The sequence below is a fragment of the Varanus komodoensis genome, unplaced genomic scaffold (assembly GCF_004798865.1).
Source record: "Varanus komodoensis strain SLA01 unplaced genomic scaffold, ASM479886v1 scaffold9, whole genome shotgun sequence".
NCBI classification, from domain to species: domain Eukaryota; kingdom Metazoa; phylum Chordata; class Lepidosauria; order Squamata; family Varanidae; genus Varanus; species Varanus komodoensis.
This window is the reverse complement of record NW_025336598.1, coordinates 28,304,820-28,324,457: the sequence shown is the minus strand read 5'-3', so window position 1 is coordinate 28,324,457 and position 19,638 is coordinate 28,304,820. Positions and strand designations below refer to the sequence as shown.

Here is a 19,638-nt window from a genome sequence, read left to right as displayed (position 1 = left end):
TATCTCTGTGGAGGATGCTGATTATTTCTAGATCCGTTTTATTCAGCTTCAGATCTGATTATGGGATAGGGACCATTTGGTCACTTCAGAAGCATTTTGGTCACCTGCTTTCTCTTTGTCCCATGTTTCCCATAGGTATTACTACATTGCTTTCAAGGCACACGAGACTCCACTTCCCAGCAAAGAAAGTTGCATTGCAATTCTGCAAAAAGCCAAGTTAGACAAGTGGGCTCTTGGGAAAACAAAGGTAAGATCAGTTCTTGAGGTACAGCAAGTTGGTATAGTCATTGTGACAAGCTTGTGATATATGCCTGTTAAAGAAAATAGAAAGAAGCTGTGCCTTCATTTTTGACCAAAATATGACTCTTCTCTGGGTAGAGTCCTATTGCTTCTAATATTATTTTCTGCCCTGGTCAGCAGTGCAGTTTTTGGGAAAACATGGGCATGCACACGAAAATGGCATGGTACATTGCAGCCCCTCTGAGCTGTTTGGGATGTGCCATCTTCATTGAGAAATGCTATCTCCTGTTACTACAGAATGTTGAGGCCCTTCTAGGCCAGGGGCCTTTAATGGAAGGTGCATTCCAACAAGATGGTTGTCAATTTGGAGTGAAGGCCAATGCTTTAAACTGGGGTTTAGTGGAGCTCCATGTCACAGATTAAGAATTGATTCAAAGGGTAAACATGAAATGTGATTCAGTCCTCACAGGATTGTACCATTTCAGAATGCATATGAAGGCATCACATATTTTGGTAAGACCCAGTTTTTGACCTGGGTCAAACCTGCAGCAAGAGCACATGAAGACCTGGTTTTTAACCTTCTCCCTGACCTGCTAACTTTATATGTGAAAGGGGATGTTGATAGGGAAGGAAGGGGCTTTTAAACAAGTGATTCTCCTCATGTTCATATCTAAGTTGGTAGCACAGAATGTCTTCTGTACCCCGCTTAGCACCTGTGTTTTTCTACAAGCCAGTGTAAATATTCAGAAAAGAAAGGATGTATCAGGAACTGTATCAGTGGAGGAAAATTGTATGTTTAGTTGCTTCTGCCTGTAAAAATTCTGCCTGCACATAAAGAAGCAGTAACTGTGCTGGATCAAATTAAAGGCCTACCATTGCCTGGCTGTATGATCTGGTGCAGCAACCTGTACAACTGATAGTCAGACAAAAACTGCCTCTGGAGGCTTTGTTTTGCTATCCTGATCAGTACCCATTGCAAGATGTGTCCATCACATATTTGTCAAGTCATTTTGTAAAACCATCTAAGTCTGACTCATGTCCATTGCCCTGTTTTGTGGTTTTAAAAAATTTCCAAGCATCCTGAAGAGATCTGGCTCTCCCAGCTTTCCCCTTTGTCTTACTTTAACTAATCTTCTCATCTTTGAGACGTGGCCTCTTCTGAAGGCCAGTTTGACTGTGTGGGACCTTCTGGGCATATATGCTAAAACTGACAGTTGGTCAGTCTTCCTGAACTTACATCATATACCAGAGCTTGGGTGTCACACAGAAGACTACCATGTTAAGGGAATGTGCTAGACTGAACCCTTCCTCCCAATGCGCTAGCTATAGTTTTCCATGGGCAGAGAATTATTTTGCTGCTCCACCGCATTCCAGCTATCAAGTGTCCAAATGGCAGTGTGGTTCTATACAGAGTGAGAAATGATCTCTTTGTACATAGCAATCTGTATCCCATTTGTAAACTTGCCTTTTATATATGAGGTACCAGGAACATTCTAAAGAACAAGGGATGTCTCCAAAGCCCATACTGGGTTTCATTACCCAGTTCAGAATGTGCATTTGGTACCTGGTGCCTTTTCTTAATAGCGGTTTTTTCCTATCAAGAAAATCTGACAATCTGAGCTGGGAAAGAAATTACATGACATTGCAGCAGAGAATTAGGAGGAGGCCTCTCTTTCTCACTCTCCCTCCCCAGCACCTGAGCTACAGCTGTGGCCACCTCCCATGTACCTGAGTTCTGAGAAGTGCAGTTTCCCTAGAGCATCCCAAAGCCTTTTCTGGGATCCTTAGGGCACTGCTGCAGTAGCATTCTGGCTGTCAGGGAGGAAGGAATCTCCTTTCTTGCAGTGTTGCCTCCTGGAGAGGCTGCAGCCATAGGAGACGCTCCTGCAGCAGCTGAGGGATTCGTGGGACAGCTGGGAGAGGAATCTGCTCCCTCTCGTTGCCTGGTTGTATGATCAGGACTGTGGCAGGGACTGGACAGGACTGGACTTGGAAAAACTGAGCTATTTTTAAGAGGGTTTTTTAAAAAAGCTTTTTTTAAGGTGCAGGAGGAACTGGTTAGTTTGCTCTGCCCAATTCTGAGCTGAGCCAGGGAAAGTAGAATACCTCCTCACTTTAAAGAGTTGTTACATTTGCAGTGTAACATCCCCAAAGTTCTTTGCAAAGCAACCCCCTTTTCAATGGACAGTGTCAGGGGTCCTTTTTTCCTGCTACTCAGGATAGCCTCTCTGAACTCTCTTGTGACAACAGTCGCATTTGATGCTGTCATTGCATTTCAGGTTTTCTTGAAGTATTATCACGTCGAGCAGTTGAACTTATTTCTGCGTGAAGTTATAGGCAGGGTCGTGATCATGCAGGCTTATACCAAAGGGTGGCTTGGAGCTCGGAGGTACAAGAAACTTAAAGAGAAAAGAACAAACAGCGCTGTTGCTATTCAGTCAGGTAAGTGTTCTCAGTTCCTCTATATCATAGACTATCCCAGAGTTTCAAGCTGTTAAATTGCATACAAATGGCCTATTCATTTACTTAATAGCTGGATGTGGAAACATCCTAACATGTGGTGGGCTCTTTCTTCGGGTTAACTGATGCCAGCATTACAGAGATTCATTGCTAACTTATCAACTTTGTAATCGCTAATGTCTTTGCTTAAACATTTTTATAGGCTTTGCTCATAAACAAAGGAAGGGCATTGTTGTTAAATGTCTCTTCAAGGCTCTTAAGCACACAGGAGAAATGTAAAAGCTGTCTGTTGCTTTTCTTCTTCTTAAGGAAACAAAGCATGCACATCTGCATTCCAAATTATTTCAGTGCCTGGCAGTCTTATTACTAGAATGGCTGTTTTGAATATAGAATGGTAACTGTGGGATCTGTTCGGGTGTCCAGCTTAGACCTGATATTGACATGTGCTTTGCACATGAGGTGGTCCCAACAAACCCACTGCCATTTCTGGGTGCTGAAGCTGCTCAGTGGATGCTCTGTTTATTAAGAGAGCGGCATGCCCTGCCCCAGGAAGCATTGTCTTTCAGAAGTTTTATAGGATACGGTAGACAAGATCTTCTCACTACATTAAACAGGCACTGCAGAAGCTTCTAATAAGGTAGCCTAGTGTCCTACTTTATGGAAAACAGCCCTCTGTTTGAACCACTGTCAGGCAACTGTCCTCTGTTTGGCAACATTGTCTACTTCAAGGGTTCAAGCCCAATTTACAGCTAAAGGGCAGCATTCAGTGGGGTGTTTCTGTCTCTGCCAGTTCTTTGGCATCCTGCTGATTTTCATTTCTGGAACAGGGCAAGTCAGTAGAGCTCACAGTGGGCATCCCACTGACCTGTCCTGCTTCAGCAATGAGCACTTCTACTCATTTCTATCTGCCCTGCATACTTGGTGGGTCCTGCTTGTGCAACCGGATCAGTGGGATCCACTGGTTGTGAAAGGGAATGGGTGGGGCAGAAGGGAATCAGTGGGCGTAAGTGCCCATTAGTTGCCACCAGAAGAACCATAAGGAGGGAGAGCAGGGCCTTGAAGAGGCTCATTGAGAGTTAGCACTTGGACAGCAGGCTGCACCGACTCACCAATCCCTCAGTGACTTGGGATAAATTATCATGTTAAGCATAGTAAGTGTGCCTGAATTTACCTTTATGCATTAATCATATGCACGTTTATTCAAATTCACACCCTCTTTTGGGGTGCTGGCATATCCTTTTCACATAAATGGCCACTCTGGCCTCTGAATGATCTTTGCATTTCTGTTTTACGTGGGGGGAAATGCTGTCCAAGAAGCACACTGCTTTTTGCCTGGCCAGCACTGGTGAGCAGTAGAGCCCAGGGCACAAACCGTGCATAAGGAGCTGCTTCTGATTTGGCAGGTACCCTCCCTCATGTGTCCCCTGCAAGACTCTACCTCCTGGGTAGGCCCTTCTAAGAAGGTGCTTGCTGGGTTGAAAGCTGCCGGAGAGACATATCACTTCCGATCCGAGATGCAGAAGGCTGGAAGATGCACATGGGACATCTGCTACCCAGCTCTGCCTTAGCCCTTCCCTGCTCCACACATGCATCATACTTCTGCTTTGGCTCAGCTGGGAAAAATGATTTGAGGACAAAGCATTCCTGTTTAAACAGGGGCATAGGGGCACCCTATAATACACAGTGCATCTGTCCTTAAGTGCAATGCAGAGAGATGCGAGTTCAGTAGTTCGTGGTATAAGACAGAACCCAAGGGCTGGAAGTGTATTAGAGCACATCTGAGAAGATGCTGACTCAGTGCACCTTGTCCTTCATCTTCTCAAGATGCAGCCAGTACATTTCTGCTATTAAAACTGCTTGTTTAGGATAGGGAAATGGGGTGAGAAGGAAGGCTGCCACTTAATGGACCTTTTAAAAATGTTTCAGCCCAAGTGTTCAGTGTTTCTTTTGAATTTGCATTCTATCCAAAGCTCTCTACCCAGGCAGACAAGCAATGGCCACTGTTTCTCCTGCCTGTGAGGAAGGTGGCAGAGCTAATCAAAGAATGCCAGCCATGAGAGAAGCCTAGCTAAAGTGTTTGAAGTTGCAGGGAGCTGCTTCGTCAGACTCCCCTCGTGAGCCACCTTTGATGGGCTGCTGAACTGAGAGTACTTGGGTGGGATGGGAGAGGAGGGCTACGAATGAAAACTGTGCCACATTTCTGACTCTGTTCGCCTTTCCTTTAAGTGAACATAATTCACAACACATGGCTTTGTATTTTTAGCCTGGAGAGGATATGATGCACGCAGGAAGTTTAAGGCTATAAAGAACAGAAGAACTGATGCTGCTATTCATATTCAAGCAGGTAATTAAAACAATATTTTCACAGCTGACACCTATTTGACTGTGAGTAACTTTCCATGTCAATGTTTGTGTCTGACGAAAAAATGTCCAGCCAAAACAAAAGGTGCTTAAACACACTCCTTTCTGATCAGGGCTTTCTCTGTGCTGCATGTTAGGTGATGGCCACACCTCTGATGAAAGAATTCTCTGTGACCGGGGTCCAGATGACCCAACTTATAGTGCAACTGTACTTTTGTTAGTCTTACAGGTGCCCCAGATGCTGGGTTGTACTACGATGGTAACTATATTTTTGGAAAACTGTGTGATGCTGGTAAAAGCAGATCCACTTTCCCCAGCCTGGCATCCTCAGATGCTATGGATTACAGCTCCTAGCGTTCCTGAGCATGGGCCTGCTGACCAGGGCTGTTGAGAGCATTTGGAGAACATCAGGTTGGGACAGACTGGTATGCAGAAGGGCGATTCCCTCTTCCATCCTGACAGAGGAGAATTGTGCAAAAGCTCTAAGGCTGCATTTCCCACACTTCTCACAGCAGTTATTCCATTATGTTGACACCCAGAAGGGTTTGCTCCTAGAGTGGATGCAAATAGGAAAGACCACCCTCAAGGGGGCTTGCTTTGTCAGTTTGCTTTCTGTGGAGGTCACTGTGCTGAACGTGGCTTTTATTTGGAACAAAACAAGCCCAGGGTGCCAAGTGCCCTGTGCAAAGACAAAATGGGCTGCCACCTCTGAGGGTGAGGAACCCTCTGGCAACTCTGTAGCAGGAGTGACTGAAAGCTCCTCCAATCACACTCAGTGTGGCAGGGAGTGCGCTGCCATGGGGAGGAACATGGCTCTTCAAGACGCTCTTCAAGACTGTTTTTCAAACAGTTTAGGAGCATTTCCTAAGGTCCAGTTCACACATTGTGTGGTTCTGTGTCTGCTTGATTTTAATTCCTGCTGTGGAAGGGAAATGACTCCTTTCTACCACCCAGGAAAGCTCACAAAGACTGGCATATTTATCTCTTCATACCTGCGCAGAAGAACAGGCAGCACTACTCCCAGGGCAAGGCACAGCTGTTTCCAGCACTGGATTCTGTGGCTGCCAGGCAGGTTGCTTGATTGCATTCTCCTCAGCATTAGACAAGGAGAGCAATACCTGAAACAACGCCTTTCCAGTATCTCCCAATTTTGCTAGGTGGAGGACCCAAATGCATGCATTATGTGCCATTCATGTGTGGGTGGCCTGTGACTGATGCGATAACAGCAAGGGAAATAGCCCTTTTAAAATCAAATGACAGTTCCTAGAAAAGTGGCTTACTGTGCAAACAGTACCAAATTATACAAGGGTGTCCTGCAATTAAGTGTTTCAGTATGGAACACTGCTTTACAGGGCGTTGACTATCCAGCTGTGTTTTCCCCCACAATACTCTGTTCTTTCTCCCATTTACTGTTCTTCAGAGACAGCATTCTGTAGTCACTGAGTCCGTAGAGTCCTGTTTGAGCCATTTGCTTTCCTCCCCATTAATGTTACTTCTTTGCTGTTGCATTTCTTCAAGCCATGGGCCTCTCTCAAGATTGATGGTACTTCCTCTTGTGTGATTTTAGCTAAATATATCAGCAATTGGACTGAGCTCCCTATTAGTGGAGGATACCTTATGTGGATAATTGTCATGTTCCTGCAAATGTTGTAATTATTTTTGAACTCCAAGGTATTCTTTCTCATACCACATCACAGGGCTGCCAGTCACTGCCAAAGGCATGGCATTTCTCATACTGTAAAATAATTGGGGCAATGGGGAGGATCCAGTGGTGTCTGGTCACTAGCACAGTTTCCATCCTATTAGCAGAAAGCAACACTTGTGTGATGTCAACAGACCTCGCTAGTTCGGTGGGTTTCCTGCATGATGTAAGTAGTGTTGGTGGCCCGCCAGATACTGTTAGACTCTTTCCAGTATCTCAAACAGGGTAAAGCAATGGAACATGCAGACTACTGGTGAACATAAGCTTAACAATGGATGGATGGATGGATGGATGGATGGATGGATGGATGGATAAGGAACTTGGAAAAACAATTGCCAAAGCATCCTTGGAGGGGGACTACTGTCTACTGATACAATTAACAGGATTAAAAAAAAAAAACTAGCTTTGTTTTGATGTATGCCGCAATGTTCTGCATATCATTTTAAATGGGCTTAGTGTTCTAGCCATCTTTAAAAGGGAAGACAAAGATCAAACCCTGATATGTTATTTTTAAGACAAGTGTATGCACAATTTTCTCAACATCGTTTTATAACCAAGGGCACAGTACTTAAGGAAGTTACAAGTATTTCTACAGGGGAATTAGTTTAACTCTTTCCTAGTTTTGTTGTATTATCCCATATTTTACCTCTGTATTTCTACATTCATCCTTCTGGTGGGAGAGTCCAATTCTACTGCACAATAGAAAAGTGGCACAACCTGAGAAACTACCACTTTCTGCGTGGAAAAAGTCAGCAGAGGGCACAGAAAGGAGCTTTGGGGTAGTTTGTTGGGTTGCACTGGCAGGCATGACTTCCTGTGGTGCCAGCAGCTGCTCTTGCGAGTGTACCATGTTCAGAGCTGGAGTCCTGCCCGCGATGGACACTGCCCTCTGGTTCCAAACTTTCAGCAAGCAACTGCAATGCCTTGGCCATTGCTCCAGGTTTTATTAGACTACAAATGTATATGGCTATTGCTATGCTAACAGTGCTTGGTGCTGTAGCTAAGCCTGCTAAGCGCTTACAGTGGGGTTGCAGCCTGTGGTGAAGGGGCGGCCTTTCATTCACAAGAAGTACGATCGATCGCTATCACATTTAAATCCTGAGGAACGTTGATTCTTTAAAGATTCTTGGTTGCATTTGTTACTAAGGCAGTCAAGCAATCATCTAATTAAAATGTGTTTCTTTTATTTTGAAAAAAAGGCATGGGGGAAGGTGGTCTTGAAATTTAGGAAGCACTCAGCTTACATGTTTCTGCAGCACAGCTCATACTGAAATTTGTTTTCCTTTCATCTCTTTCCCAGTAAAAGCAGCAGTGAAGCTTATCCCTTTAGCTTCCTCAGAACTTCCTTTCAGAATTCCCGATCTATTACAGCACATTCACATACCAGAAACAAGATGCCTTTTCATGCTGTCAACCTTTTTCATCTGAAATGTAAATTAATTCTTGCCTTGACAGAGATCAAAGGGGGGTATTAACCTTATTGGACCCTTCCCTCATCAGAATCTCTTCCAAAGACTGTGAGCTTGGTGTTGTGGGTGTGTGGGGAGGGGGGCCGTCTTCAGTGTTATCTATGGCCCCTCCTCCAGGCAGTCCCCCTGACTACAAGTCACTATATCAAAGGTAGGGATTCCTTTTGTAGGTGACCTTATCATTACTTTATACAGTGTAAGGGGTAAAACTGATTTGCCTGCGTAATTATTCTGGGATTAGCCTGCTTGTTTTAATTGTTGGGTGGAGGGGACTTTGTTCAGATTTCAGGATATTCTTTGAATGACTTTGACAGCATGAGATCTTGGTCTGATAGATAGTAGGTACACGTGGCTAATGATTGTCATGGCTAATGATTGTCAGAAGAGGGGTGGGCGGGGGAGAACTCCTCTTGATTTGTTCAGGATGTTAATTTATCTAGCAAGGCAGGCTTTTGAGGTAGGCTACATTTGCATTTTGAAAATATAAACAGATGCCTTTCATATACATGAGTGGCTGGGCTGGGTGTTCTCCATGGCACCAAGCAGTATAGCTCTCACTGGTTTTATTTCTTAAAACAAAACAGAAAACCTTCCCCCAAGATTTTTTTTGATTTCCTTGGGGTCTCCGTTGTGGAGTCAAAAGGCAGGGTGTAAATATTGTAATACAGCTTTTACAATTAAAACCCCAAGGCATATTAGAAGACATTCCCCAAGAGCACAACACATACTGTAGAGGTGAGGGCAGGAAGCTGATACAGAGAATTTGAAATCTAGATGACTGTATTTAAACTTTCTGCAGCAGAGATTACTCTAGGAGATATTCTACCAATTCGTCCTTGCTTTAGGCAGATGGGTGCCCTCTTCAGCATGCCCCTTTCTTCCTGCCTCAATTCCTTAGCTGGTGAACAGCACCCTCCTAGCTTCCCTTGCTCTTTGTTCTTTCGGAGGCTTGAGGTAGTTAATTTTTGTGTTATGGGCCTTTTGGCAGAGAGTCATGATTACCTCACTGCTCTGTATGGGAAGGACCAGAGCTCTGCGAGGAGCACATGGTCTCACACGGAATCCCCATATTCATTTAAAGTAGGCATGTTGAACTTCTTTTGGCCTGAGGGCCAAATTCCATTTCAGAGAAGCCCTCAGAAACCAGATTCCAGCATATTTTAGAATAAAGCTCTTACAGCTCCCTCTCTTTCTTTCCCTCTCTGAAGTAGCTCCCTACTTCACCTGTTTGGCTCATTCTGTACCTACTATAAAGGTTTTTGGTTTTAGGATTACAAAATGGACCAAAACTCTGCATGGGAGATGCATAGGAGGAATAAAGAAAAAGGCTTCTCCTGAATAGATCAGTGGGTTGGACTAGAGGAAGGTTCCTCCAACTCTGTCATTCCACATGGATATTAATGGTTGCCCACTGAGTACTTAAAATGTGAAATGGTAGCTTCAGTTGTGAGGACTGCATGTGTCTATTCCAGGAAATAGACATGTTTGAGACTCAGGCCCATCACTCTGCCACTGAGAGCCATCCAACTCCAAGGTGCTGGCAAAGCTGGAAGTAGCCTCAGCATAGGATACCATCCCAAGTACAGTATATATCGCTCAAATGACATGCCTCTTTAAGGCAAGGTCCTGACAGTTGTCATTTCCTGACATTTTGGAGCTTTGGTCAACATGGGAAGCTCTCAATGCAAAGCTCTCAATGCAGTGTGTTAAACTGAAAGGTATTTTTGTGTATTGAATTATATTGCATTTTGGAACAGGTATGTCTGCAACACTAAATGCCAGGACTGTTTAGGATAATATTTGCCTTCAGTAAGTTGCTATTAATTGAAAGTCAGTATTTAAACCCCACAGAAGATTCTAAGGATACTATAAAGAGAGAAAAGGAGACAGAGATCAGGAAGAGGTTCAAAGGAAACTGTGAAGAGGTACAGCAGTCAAAGCACAGCTGTGCAGGATTGTCTCCCCAGCTCTCTTTCAAGTGTGTATGGCTCCAGTTAAGCTCAGGGCTATGATGCTTTGGCAGAGGAGGTTTAAGCTTCCTTCCCTTTCTGCTTTTGTCCTGGAACAGGGGTAAAGGCTTCATAAGAATCCACAGAGATGTTCGTTTTTTGTTTTAACCTTTCCTGTGTGTGTGTGTGTGTGTAACTTCAGGAGGAAAAAGAAGGGAAAGGACACTTAAGCCACCCTTTCCTGAAGTGCTATGGTCCCAGTCCAAATTAGGGAGTGAGGAGTGTCCCTCTGACTGCTTCCCCTTCCCCCCCGTGAGCCCCAGCTGCAGTATATGGGTAATTATATGAAGTTTTAGATTTTAAAATCTAAATATGATTTTAGATTTTAAAATCAGCAACAATCTTTTGCTTTCTTATATATAAAGAGTGCTTTTTTGTAAGAAAAAAGGTGCCGGAACTCACATCTTGTTCATCTTTTATTTAAAAAATTATATATTCAGTTCTTAACAGAAATTTAATTTATTGTATTTAAGGCAAATGTTCATAGTAAATTCCAAAGTTTTGTCCAATTCTCATCCGACAAATCTTCTCGACTCTTTTTCCTGCTGTTAGTATCTATGTGTTCTGTCATTGTGTCTGTTAATATTCTGGCCTTTTTATTAGCAGGACCAGTGGTTGAGAAGTAATTAGTAATTTTTTTCATTTTTAAATTTGGGGTCTTTTACACTAAATTTGGGGTCTTTTACACACTTTTACACTAAAAATTAAAAAAAGATTTTCAATTTGCCAACATATTTTTAAAATAAAGAAATTATTTACCTTTCTCACATAGTCAATCACTGTACACACACGCACACACTGCAGTTGTGTAATGAAACATAATGCTTGCCGCCCACAGTAAGCACTCAGTGAGTGGCCACACAACCAATCACAAGCCGAGCAGTACCACAAGCCGAGCAGCGCCATCACAACCAGCATGGATGAAGTACGCATGCATCAGACTCGACACACAAGCAGTCTGCATGCACCGTTTTAATGATTTTGCCACCGACCTGCTATGCTCGACAGGCGATTCAAATCCACGTGGACCAAACATCAAATTTTCAAAAGTTACTTTTAAAACTTGGAAAATCCATCAAAAAAAGGTTCCGGAATGCCATTCCAGTGCGTTCTATGACAAAAAAAGCACTGTATATAAAAGTGTGTATGTGGGGCAGGGGAGGCTACGGATTCCCAAATACAATAGAGAATGTGGAAATATGCCCTGAGTTTTCATTTCCTTGGATTCAAATTCTCTTCTTCCCACATTGTATAAGATTAAGATTTTAATGTTTATAATTCATTATGTGAGGAAGGGATTACTGCTTTCTACATTTATTTATTTCTAGGAATAAAGAGGCGCATTTCTTGCTGTGAAGTATTGCATGTCTTTTCCTGTTTGTTCTCTCCATAAAAATAATGTGCCTACATCATCATGGCCTACAGCTCACTGGAGCATTTTTTCCCCTTCTAGAGAGAACGGGTACTAAAATGGCCCATTTTTTTCCTATTTTAGAATTTTGCCAATCAAATGGAGCCACATTGTGAATAATCTATGTGGTTAAGCACATTTTATGCAAGTTCAGGACATCAGGCACCTGTAGGTAATGATGCTCTGTTGAAACAGAGGGGTAGGCCCATTGTATGCCAGCATCACAATCACCACTAAGCAAGGCACATGCAACATTTAACCCCAAATGACTAATAATGTGAGAATAATGCCCAGGTCAAGTCTCTGTGTCTTAATAGTCATTAGCAACGTGAAGTTCAGGATCCTATGCATTATTGCTGTGGGTCTAAGAATATTATTGAATATTATTGAATGCATAAGGTGAAAAGAAAGTGGCAGCTGGTAATAATTCTTTTTCAGTGATGTGAGAATTGTTCCTGGGGCACTAGCAATGTGCGTCTGCCAATTTCACACTCCTTGAGCCAAGTGCTTAGTGTCAAAACCAGGAATAGTCAGTAATGCAAATAGCTGTGATGAATCACACACCTGACTCCTGCTTTTCTTCCTCTCCTGTGTCATCTGACACAACCAGCATATTCAGTATGCATCGCTGTTGGGAATGCTTTGTATCTTTCTGATTCAGGGCTGGTGAACCTGCTCATGGATTAGGAAGCCCTTCGGATGTCATTGGATGATAAGACCCATCTATCCTGAACACTGGGGAATGTTGGCTGGGACTGATGGGAGTTGAAATACAACAATGTTTGAAGGGGGGGCATCCTAATCTAAGTTCTGCAATGAGTAAAGGTACCCCAGTTGTTCCTGTATAGCGCTCCATGCACATTTGCAGGGCTTTGCTACTTGCATTATTAGGAAGGTACTTGGAACTCCTTTGTCAGCAGCCAGTATGCTGCTGTGAGAAAAGAGTGCTGGGTAGTGGAACAGCATCTCAGCCACTGGCAAATCCATTCCTAGAACTTTCACTTCCTCCTGTGAATGTACAAAATGGTCTCCCATATTTGTTTTTTTTTTAAATCTCAACTTTTTCCATCCTGTTTATGTAGACTAGGTGTGTTGAACCTCTTTCCTCCTGAGGGCTGAATTTCATCTGAGAGAAACTCTTGTACTGGGCAGAGTTGGAGGCAAAGGGTGTAAGGGCTAAAGACAAAATGGGACAGGTCAAAGTATCAGCATGTTTCAGCTTCAAGCTTTTACTGCCTGCAGTGAAGTTTTTTAGAAAGTGCACAAAAGAAAAGAAACCACCAAACAATATGTGTCTAAGTTTTCTCCATCCTTTCTCCATACCTTTCTCAGTGCTTCTGGGTTCACAACCCTATGTGTGTGTGTGTGGGTGTGTGGGCGCACGTGTGCATGGCATGCGTGTGTGTGCATGTCTGTGTGTGTGCACGCACATGCATGTATGTATGTGTGCATGCACATGGTGTGCAGAGAGCAGGAATTATCCCCACTCATGGGTCTGTTTTGGTAGAGGCCTGCCAGGCAGTGATTCCTAGTGCAAAGTTCAACTTACAAGACTCAAGTATATTTTTAAAGTCTGCATCGAATGTGAACATAACTGAAAATGACACCACCAAGCCAAACAGAGAGCTCATTTTTGCTGTTCATTTTTCTCCACATGGTCATTCTCGGGCGAGCATGTGCCACTGATGGCATGTGGAAAGTACCATGTGAGTCAGTGGTAGGAAAGTATAAATGGCAGTGTGTGGGGTTTTTAAAAATCACAGCAGGACTTCATATAGCCAACAGACCCCAACAAAGTCCACCTGTGTGGTGGCATTTCACACAGAATGTGTAGGATCAGGCCTGCTGCTATCAAGGATCAGATTGTGAAGATGAGCTAGATGGAGGAAGAGGAGGGTTGGAACGCATTACTAAAATGCTAAAGCTAATGAGTGAGGTTAGTAAAGGCTAGAGGGTCATACAAGCAGGCCCATTAAGTACTCTCTAGTGTCCCTGCCATCTGGGCAACAGGCAGCATGAACCTCCCTGAGGGTGGAGTGAATCTCTTTTGGAAGAAAAGGAAGAAGGGGGATTCAGGTTGGAATCAACACCTGACATGTGTCAGCAAGGGCTAACCCCACCAACTAAGAGACCACTACGTTGATAGATGCTACCTGTTGACAACATTATTATTACTCACTCTGTAATGCAGAGCTAGCCTAGCTCAAGACAGGACTATATCTTAGAAGTGTTTTGCCTTGGCCTGCTGTAAAGGGAAAGATGTGCTCACAACAGTCTCTTTCTCCACATGGTTTGATCCTTCGAGACAAATCTGATAAGGGCCAGTAATGGCAGGGATAACCTTTAGAATGAAGCAGAATAAAATATTTTATTATAATCATTTTGTCAGGATTCTACTTTTATTTGGAAAGTTACATGCTGTAGGCTTGTCAGAAGCAAGCAGTGATGAAATGGAAATTAATATACAGCATGTCTAAAATCAACTTGTTTAGCCAGCCTGGGCAAGCTCTACTATTTGGCAGAGGGAGCCGGTTGCTTCAAGCAGCTATTCTGGGTATCTTGAAAGGGAAATAAAGACTGTTGCTCTATTTTTACTGCCAGGGAGGGAGAGAGGCTGCTGTGGGATTTTCTGCCCCAATTGCCAAAACAACTTGGCTGGCCATGGGTACTTTGCACCTTGATTTGGCAGGAGGGAGATGCTATTTGCTGTTCTGCCTCAGGCAGCGAATGTCTTGGGCTAACACTGATCTCTGCCAGCTGTCAAGATAGTATTGCACTATAGTAGGGCTCAGCAACTAGTGGCCTTCCAGAAGCTGTTGCACTGCAGCTCTCGTCTTCCCTCACCATTGGCTATGCTGGCTAGGGATGTAGGGCGTTGCAGCTCAGCAAGGCCTGGAAGGCTACAGGTTGCCCACCCTGTATTCTAGCATGACCCATCTAGGAGAGACCTTCTAAATAAGAGCAGGTTTTATTGTTCATGGCTGGAGTCATCAGCAGGTCTCTGCCACAATGGTGCCAATAAATGGGCCCCTTAAATATGTTTGTTTGTTTGTTTGTTTGTTTGTTTAAAGTAGTTTTACCCCATCCTTAACAAATGGCTCAGGACAGCTTACAACATAAATATATATCCCACATTTAAGTGAATACATTACCAATTTAAGTGAAATGCTTGCCGTAATATACTGCAAGGGCTGCTGCCAGGGAGGCTTATTTTATACTGTATTTTTGTATTTTTAATCTAATGTTTATATTTTTTTAAATTTAAGATTATAATTATTTTAATTTATTGTTGTAAGCCGCCCCAAGGCTTCAGCGAATGGGGCGGCATAAAAATGTTTTAATAAATAAAATAAATAAAATACTGGGGATTCCTCAGCAGCACAGAGGAAAGTACCATGTAATACACAGACCCACACTGCATTGCCCGTGGGTTCTTTCTCCACACATAATTGTGCTTGCCATGCAGGCACCATCCATCAAGGTGGCAAACGTTTTGCAAGGGTGAAAAATAAGCACTGGTTCTATCTTTTCCACAGAAAAGCTTGCTGACAAAGCCATCCTCACAGCAGGCCTTTTGAATGGTCCTGATTTGAGGTGATCAGTAAACCAAGTAGTCTGGGGGAATGACTACAGCAAAAGGCTGCAGAACTAGGATTCATTAATATGCCTTATTTCATTTCCCAGAACTACAGTAAAGATCAAGTAGTGTGCCATTCTTGTTCTGCAAAATGTTAGGGTTGCTGCAGTTTTAATCTTATTTTTCTTACCGTCTGCTTAGCTTTTAGAGGATACTTAGCTCGCAAAAATTATGCAAGAATGAAGAACAGCACTGACTACACAACCGAAACTGAGTCTGTGAGCTTTGCTTCCAGTCTGAGTTGTGAAGAAAACTGGTAAGTTGAAATTGCCTTGTCCAAAGAGAACTGAGGGGAAAATATGTGGAAGCAAATGCCTCCAGTTGCCTCACTGGGCTGCATAACAGTTTGAATAGTGGGAAACCTAAGGATGCTCCTAAGTGATTCCTCAGAAGGGAGGTGCAACCAGTCCAGATCCCAGGATGTCCCTGTGAGTACATTTTTGCAAACATACATGTGGTCCATTCACACGTGCAGTTTTCTAATGTAACCATTAAAAAAGTAATATGCCACAGCCTCTTAAAAGCTCCCATTCTATAAACCAAGGTGGCAGTAGCAACTCAGGCTTGGGGGCTCACTGCACCCTGCCTGAGATCCCCTGGTAGATACGCATACTTTTCCTCAACCACTGATCATTGTGGTTTTCAGCTTTTATGCAACTGCTCCCCTTTCTAAAAGATAGAAATCGCTCTCTTAAAGCTTTGTTACTGGTAGTTACTAAGCTAAAGTATATGGGTAGTGCTTTTTTAGTTTCTCTTCACCACAGGCTTTGATATCAATCCTTATTTTATCAACTGCTTATATCAAAAGCTGAAAATCACTTTTATGTGGTGGCACCTTTGCTCAAGGGCTGTTATGTGTGCAGGCTTCCTAATGTGCAGATCAGACCAATCTCATGGAGAATCTCTGAACCAGAGCTGTACAGACCACCTATACTATGGGTTCTCAAACTACGGCCTGGGGGCCGGATCTGGCCCGCCATGCCCATTTGGACCCACCGCATGCGCCCGCCCGCCGCCGCCCACCTTGCCTTGCGCGCGGGGAGGCAGCAGTTTGCTCACTCGGAGAAAATTATCTTCAAGCAGGCAAGCTGCTGCTTCGTGCCTGCCTCGTGGCACATGCCCGCCTGCGCCTCGCCTCCCCTCACCATGCGCGCCCGCCCCCACCTCAGTGCGCCACCTGCACATGCTGCCCTTGCCCCTGCCCCCGTGCCGGCCCACGTGCACCGATGGCACCACCTTTCTGGCCCGCGCCCAGCACTGGCACCTTTCACCTGGCCCCCTGGTGAAAAAGTTTGAGGACCCCTGACCTATACAAAATCCTGTTAGGTTAGTCCATGTAGTAAGCAGCTTACAAATGTTATGAACTTCACCTAGAGCTGCTGCCACATACTGGTTTTAGCACATCTCTCCACAATGGGGAATATGCCCTTTGAACCTGCCCCGGAGGCCTCACATTAATCTGCTTTGTCTTCATTTCCACACTTTGAATCACTGCCCAGATCATACATTTTTCCAGCAGGAGAGGCAGTAGGACCCATAGCTTCTAAAGCCACCATATAGGATGGTTTGGTTAATCTTTCTTGGTGTGGGCAACAATTTGCATTTCATGCACATATTGCTGTTTCACAGCCTTGTCTGGTAAGGCTCTCTGGTGTTTGTTTTTTCCATGTAACTATTTCCTTAATTCAGAGCTTCACTGTAGCTTTGCTCTGTGTGGCCATGCTTCAAAGAGCTAATTACTTTAAAAGCCAGGTTTCTCTACTGCTATGTATCAGTCTTATGCTATGTTGTATATATGTATCTGTTGTGTTAAATCTAGAGAGCATTGTTGCCTGCAATTGCCAGATGTAAGCTTGTGGTCAGTGTGATCTGGAAGGTTGATTTGTGGATTTTTGAGCATGGACTATAATGACTTGGCTTCAGTGAGAGTGGGGGATAACAAAAGCTTGTATCCCAAGTTATTCTAACTTCACTCCCATTTGTGTCAAGGGGTTTACTCTAAGAAGTACTAGCACTGGATGCAACCCAAATGTTTCACAGGAAATCCTTGCTTTCTAGTTTTGCTTAGCATAATGAAAGTCTCACATCCACATATGGCTGCTGTTAAGCATATGGCTGTTGAGTCATGGAGGAAACAGGAAGCATGTTGAATCCTTCAGTGCTTAATTTAGTTGCCTTGATATGTCCATGCAGTCCTATGGACATGAAGTTGTATTAGATCAAGATTACATTCCAAGCTTAGTTCAGGAGACATGCAGTGTCAACAAATAAGTAGTCAACCTGAGGCTCAACAAGAAGTAGGCTGGCCTCAAAAAAATGGGATTAACCCTCCTCAAAATAGTCATGGTCTGTAGCTGTACAGTTTAGGGGAGGGGAGGGGAGGGGAGAAAGAGTTGGAAGGGGCCTATAAGATTATCAAGTTCAATCTCCTTCTCCACTTCCATATGAAGTCACCCATCCAGCTGCAGGCCTGGGCTTTTTCCAGCTGAGGAGAGGAGACTTGACATGCTTACTCAATGTATGGTGAGTTTGAAAAGCCTCACAACATTGTTGTAAGCAGCCCTTCTATTGAGTGGTATGGAAAACAAATACATAAATAAAATCTAGCAAATAATAGGCTTACTGCAAATTTATACTGAACATGGACTCTTTAAGATGCTATTAACTGCCCCTTTAATTGGATTCAGGAATAGCAAAAGTGTGAAATTAACAGATGGTGACTGATATTCAGCATTTTCTTCCACCAGGAAGTGGTATATGAACATAAGAAGAGCCTTTGCCTGTCTGGACACAAGGCCTGCCTAGACTGCCAGTCTGTTTCTGAGAATGGCTGACTAGCTAAGAACATAAGAACAAGAAGGGCCCATCTAGTCCAGCATTCTTTTCCTGTGCTGGCAAACTAGCTTTTGTGGGTAGTCCATGAACAGGATATGTGTTCTGCAGTACTGGAGGTAGTAGTTAGCCATCACAACTAGGAACCATTAATAGATTTATCCTCTGTGAATTTGTCTTCCCCTTTAAAGCTATCCAGGTTGGGCTCCACTGCTACATTTTGTAGTAATTCTGGGTAGTGGCCCATAATTTAACTATATGCTGTGTAAAGAGGTACTTCTTTCTGTCTCTGCTGAATCTTCCACTGTTCAGCTTCCTTGGAAGACCTCAGCCCAGGTGTTGAGAGAGAGAGAGAGAGAGAGAGAGAGAGAGAGAGAGAGAGAGAGAGAGAACCGCCTAACCATTTTCAGCACACCATGTATAGACCTTAAATACCTCTCTCATGTACTTTCTCATACTTTTTCTAAATTTCGAGGTCCCAAATGTTACCACCTTTCCTCTCAGAAGAGATGCTCTTTCCTGTATCTTTTCTAGCTCCACAATATCTTTTGATTTATGATCAGAGCTATGCAAAATATTCAAATAGGGCCACACCACAAATTTGTATAAAGGTACAATTATATTGGCAGTTTAAGTTTTGGTTCCTTCTCTAATCATGCCCGACACGGAATTTGCCATTTTCACAGCAACTGCACACTGGGTCAACTTTTCCATCAGGCTGTCCACTACTGCCCCAAGTCATCATTAGACTCCATCTCCATATTTATGAAGCAGTGTGCATCTTTACATTTCCTTTCAATTCATTGTATTTGCCACTTGGATGCCCATTTCCTGTGTTTGGAGGGAATGTTTTGGAACAAAAATGTTCCTTTTTGTTTTAACTATCCCAAATAATTTGATATTGTCAGCAAATCTAGCCACCCCACCACTTTTCCCTAATTCCAGATCAAGTTTAACTTGTTTGTGAAGAAGTTAAAAACCACTAAAATTACAGTATAGTTCAAAGCAGAATAAAAGTAGCTGTCTACAAATGCCCACTGTAAGAAGCGAGATTCCCATTAAAAAGTGAGAAGCAACGGAATGGGGCTGATTTCTGTGGACAGAGGGGTACATTGTTTCAGTGCCATCTGGCTTAGCTAGGCTGGACTTTGTGCTTCCAGGAATAGGCCACAGTTCTGATATCTTTTAGCTGGGAAGCATAGCAGTAAATGTGGCACTCACATTCATCATGGTCAGGTTTCAGTGGGCAAGGGAAGATAAGTTTAGACAAAGCAAAGTCCTCTCTCAGCAAAGTCCAGAACAGGCTAGTGAAGCAGAATCAAGCAGAGGTGATCAGGACCTTGGAGAGATCACTGGCTGCTAGATTCTCATCCGTATTCTTATCAGCAGGGGTGGCCAAATGGAGGCCTGGGAGCCGCATGTGGCTCTTTGAGTCTGCTTTGCAGCTTACCACTCACTGCTGCAGGTGCCCATGGGCCCCCAATTGCTGCTTGCCACCCATAGTCACTTGCTTACCA

The 19,638-nt window shown here is 43.6% G+C and overlaps 1 protein-coding gene across 1 annotated transcript in view; it reads left to right on the top strand.

Annotated features, from left to right (window-relative positions):
• Nucleotides 1-19,638, top strand: part of MYO3B (myosin IIIB) — a 210,217-nt gene that overhangs the window by 139,482 nt on the left and 51,097 nt on the right. The window contains 4 exon segments of the mRNA XM_044418298.1: nt 136-247; nt 2,520-2,682; nt 4,964-5,044; nt 15,431-15,545. Of these exon segments, the coding sequence (XP_044274233.1) occupies nt 136-247; nt 2,520-2,682; nt 4,964-5,044; nt 15,431-15,545 (471 nt within the window).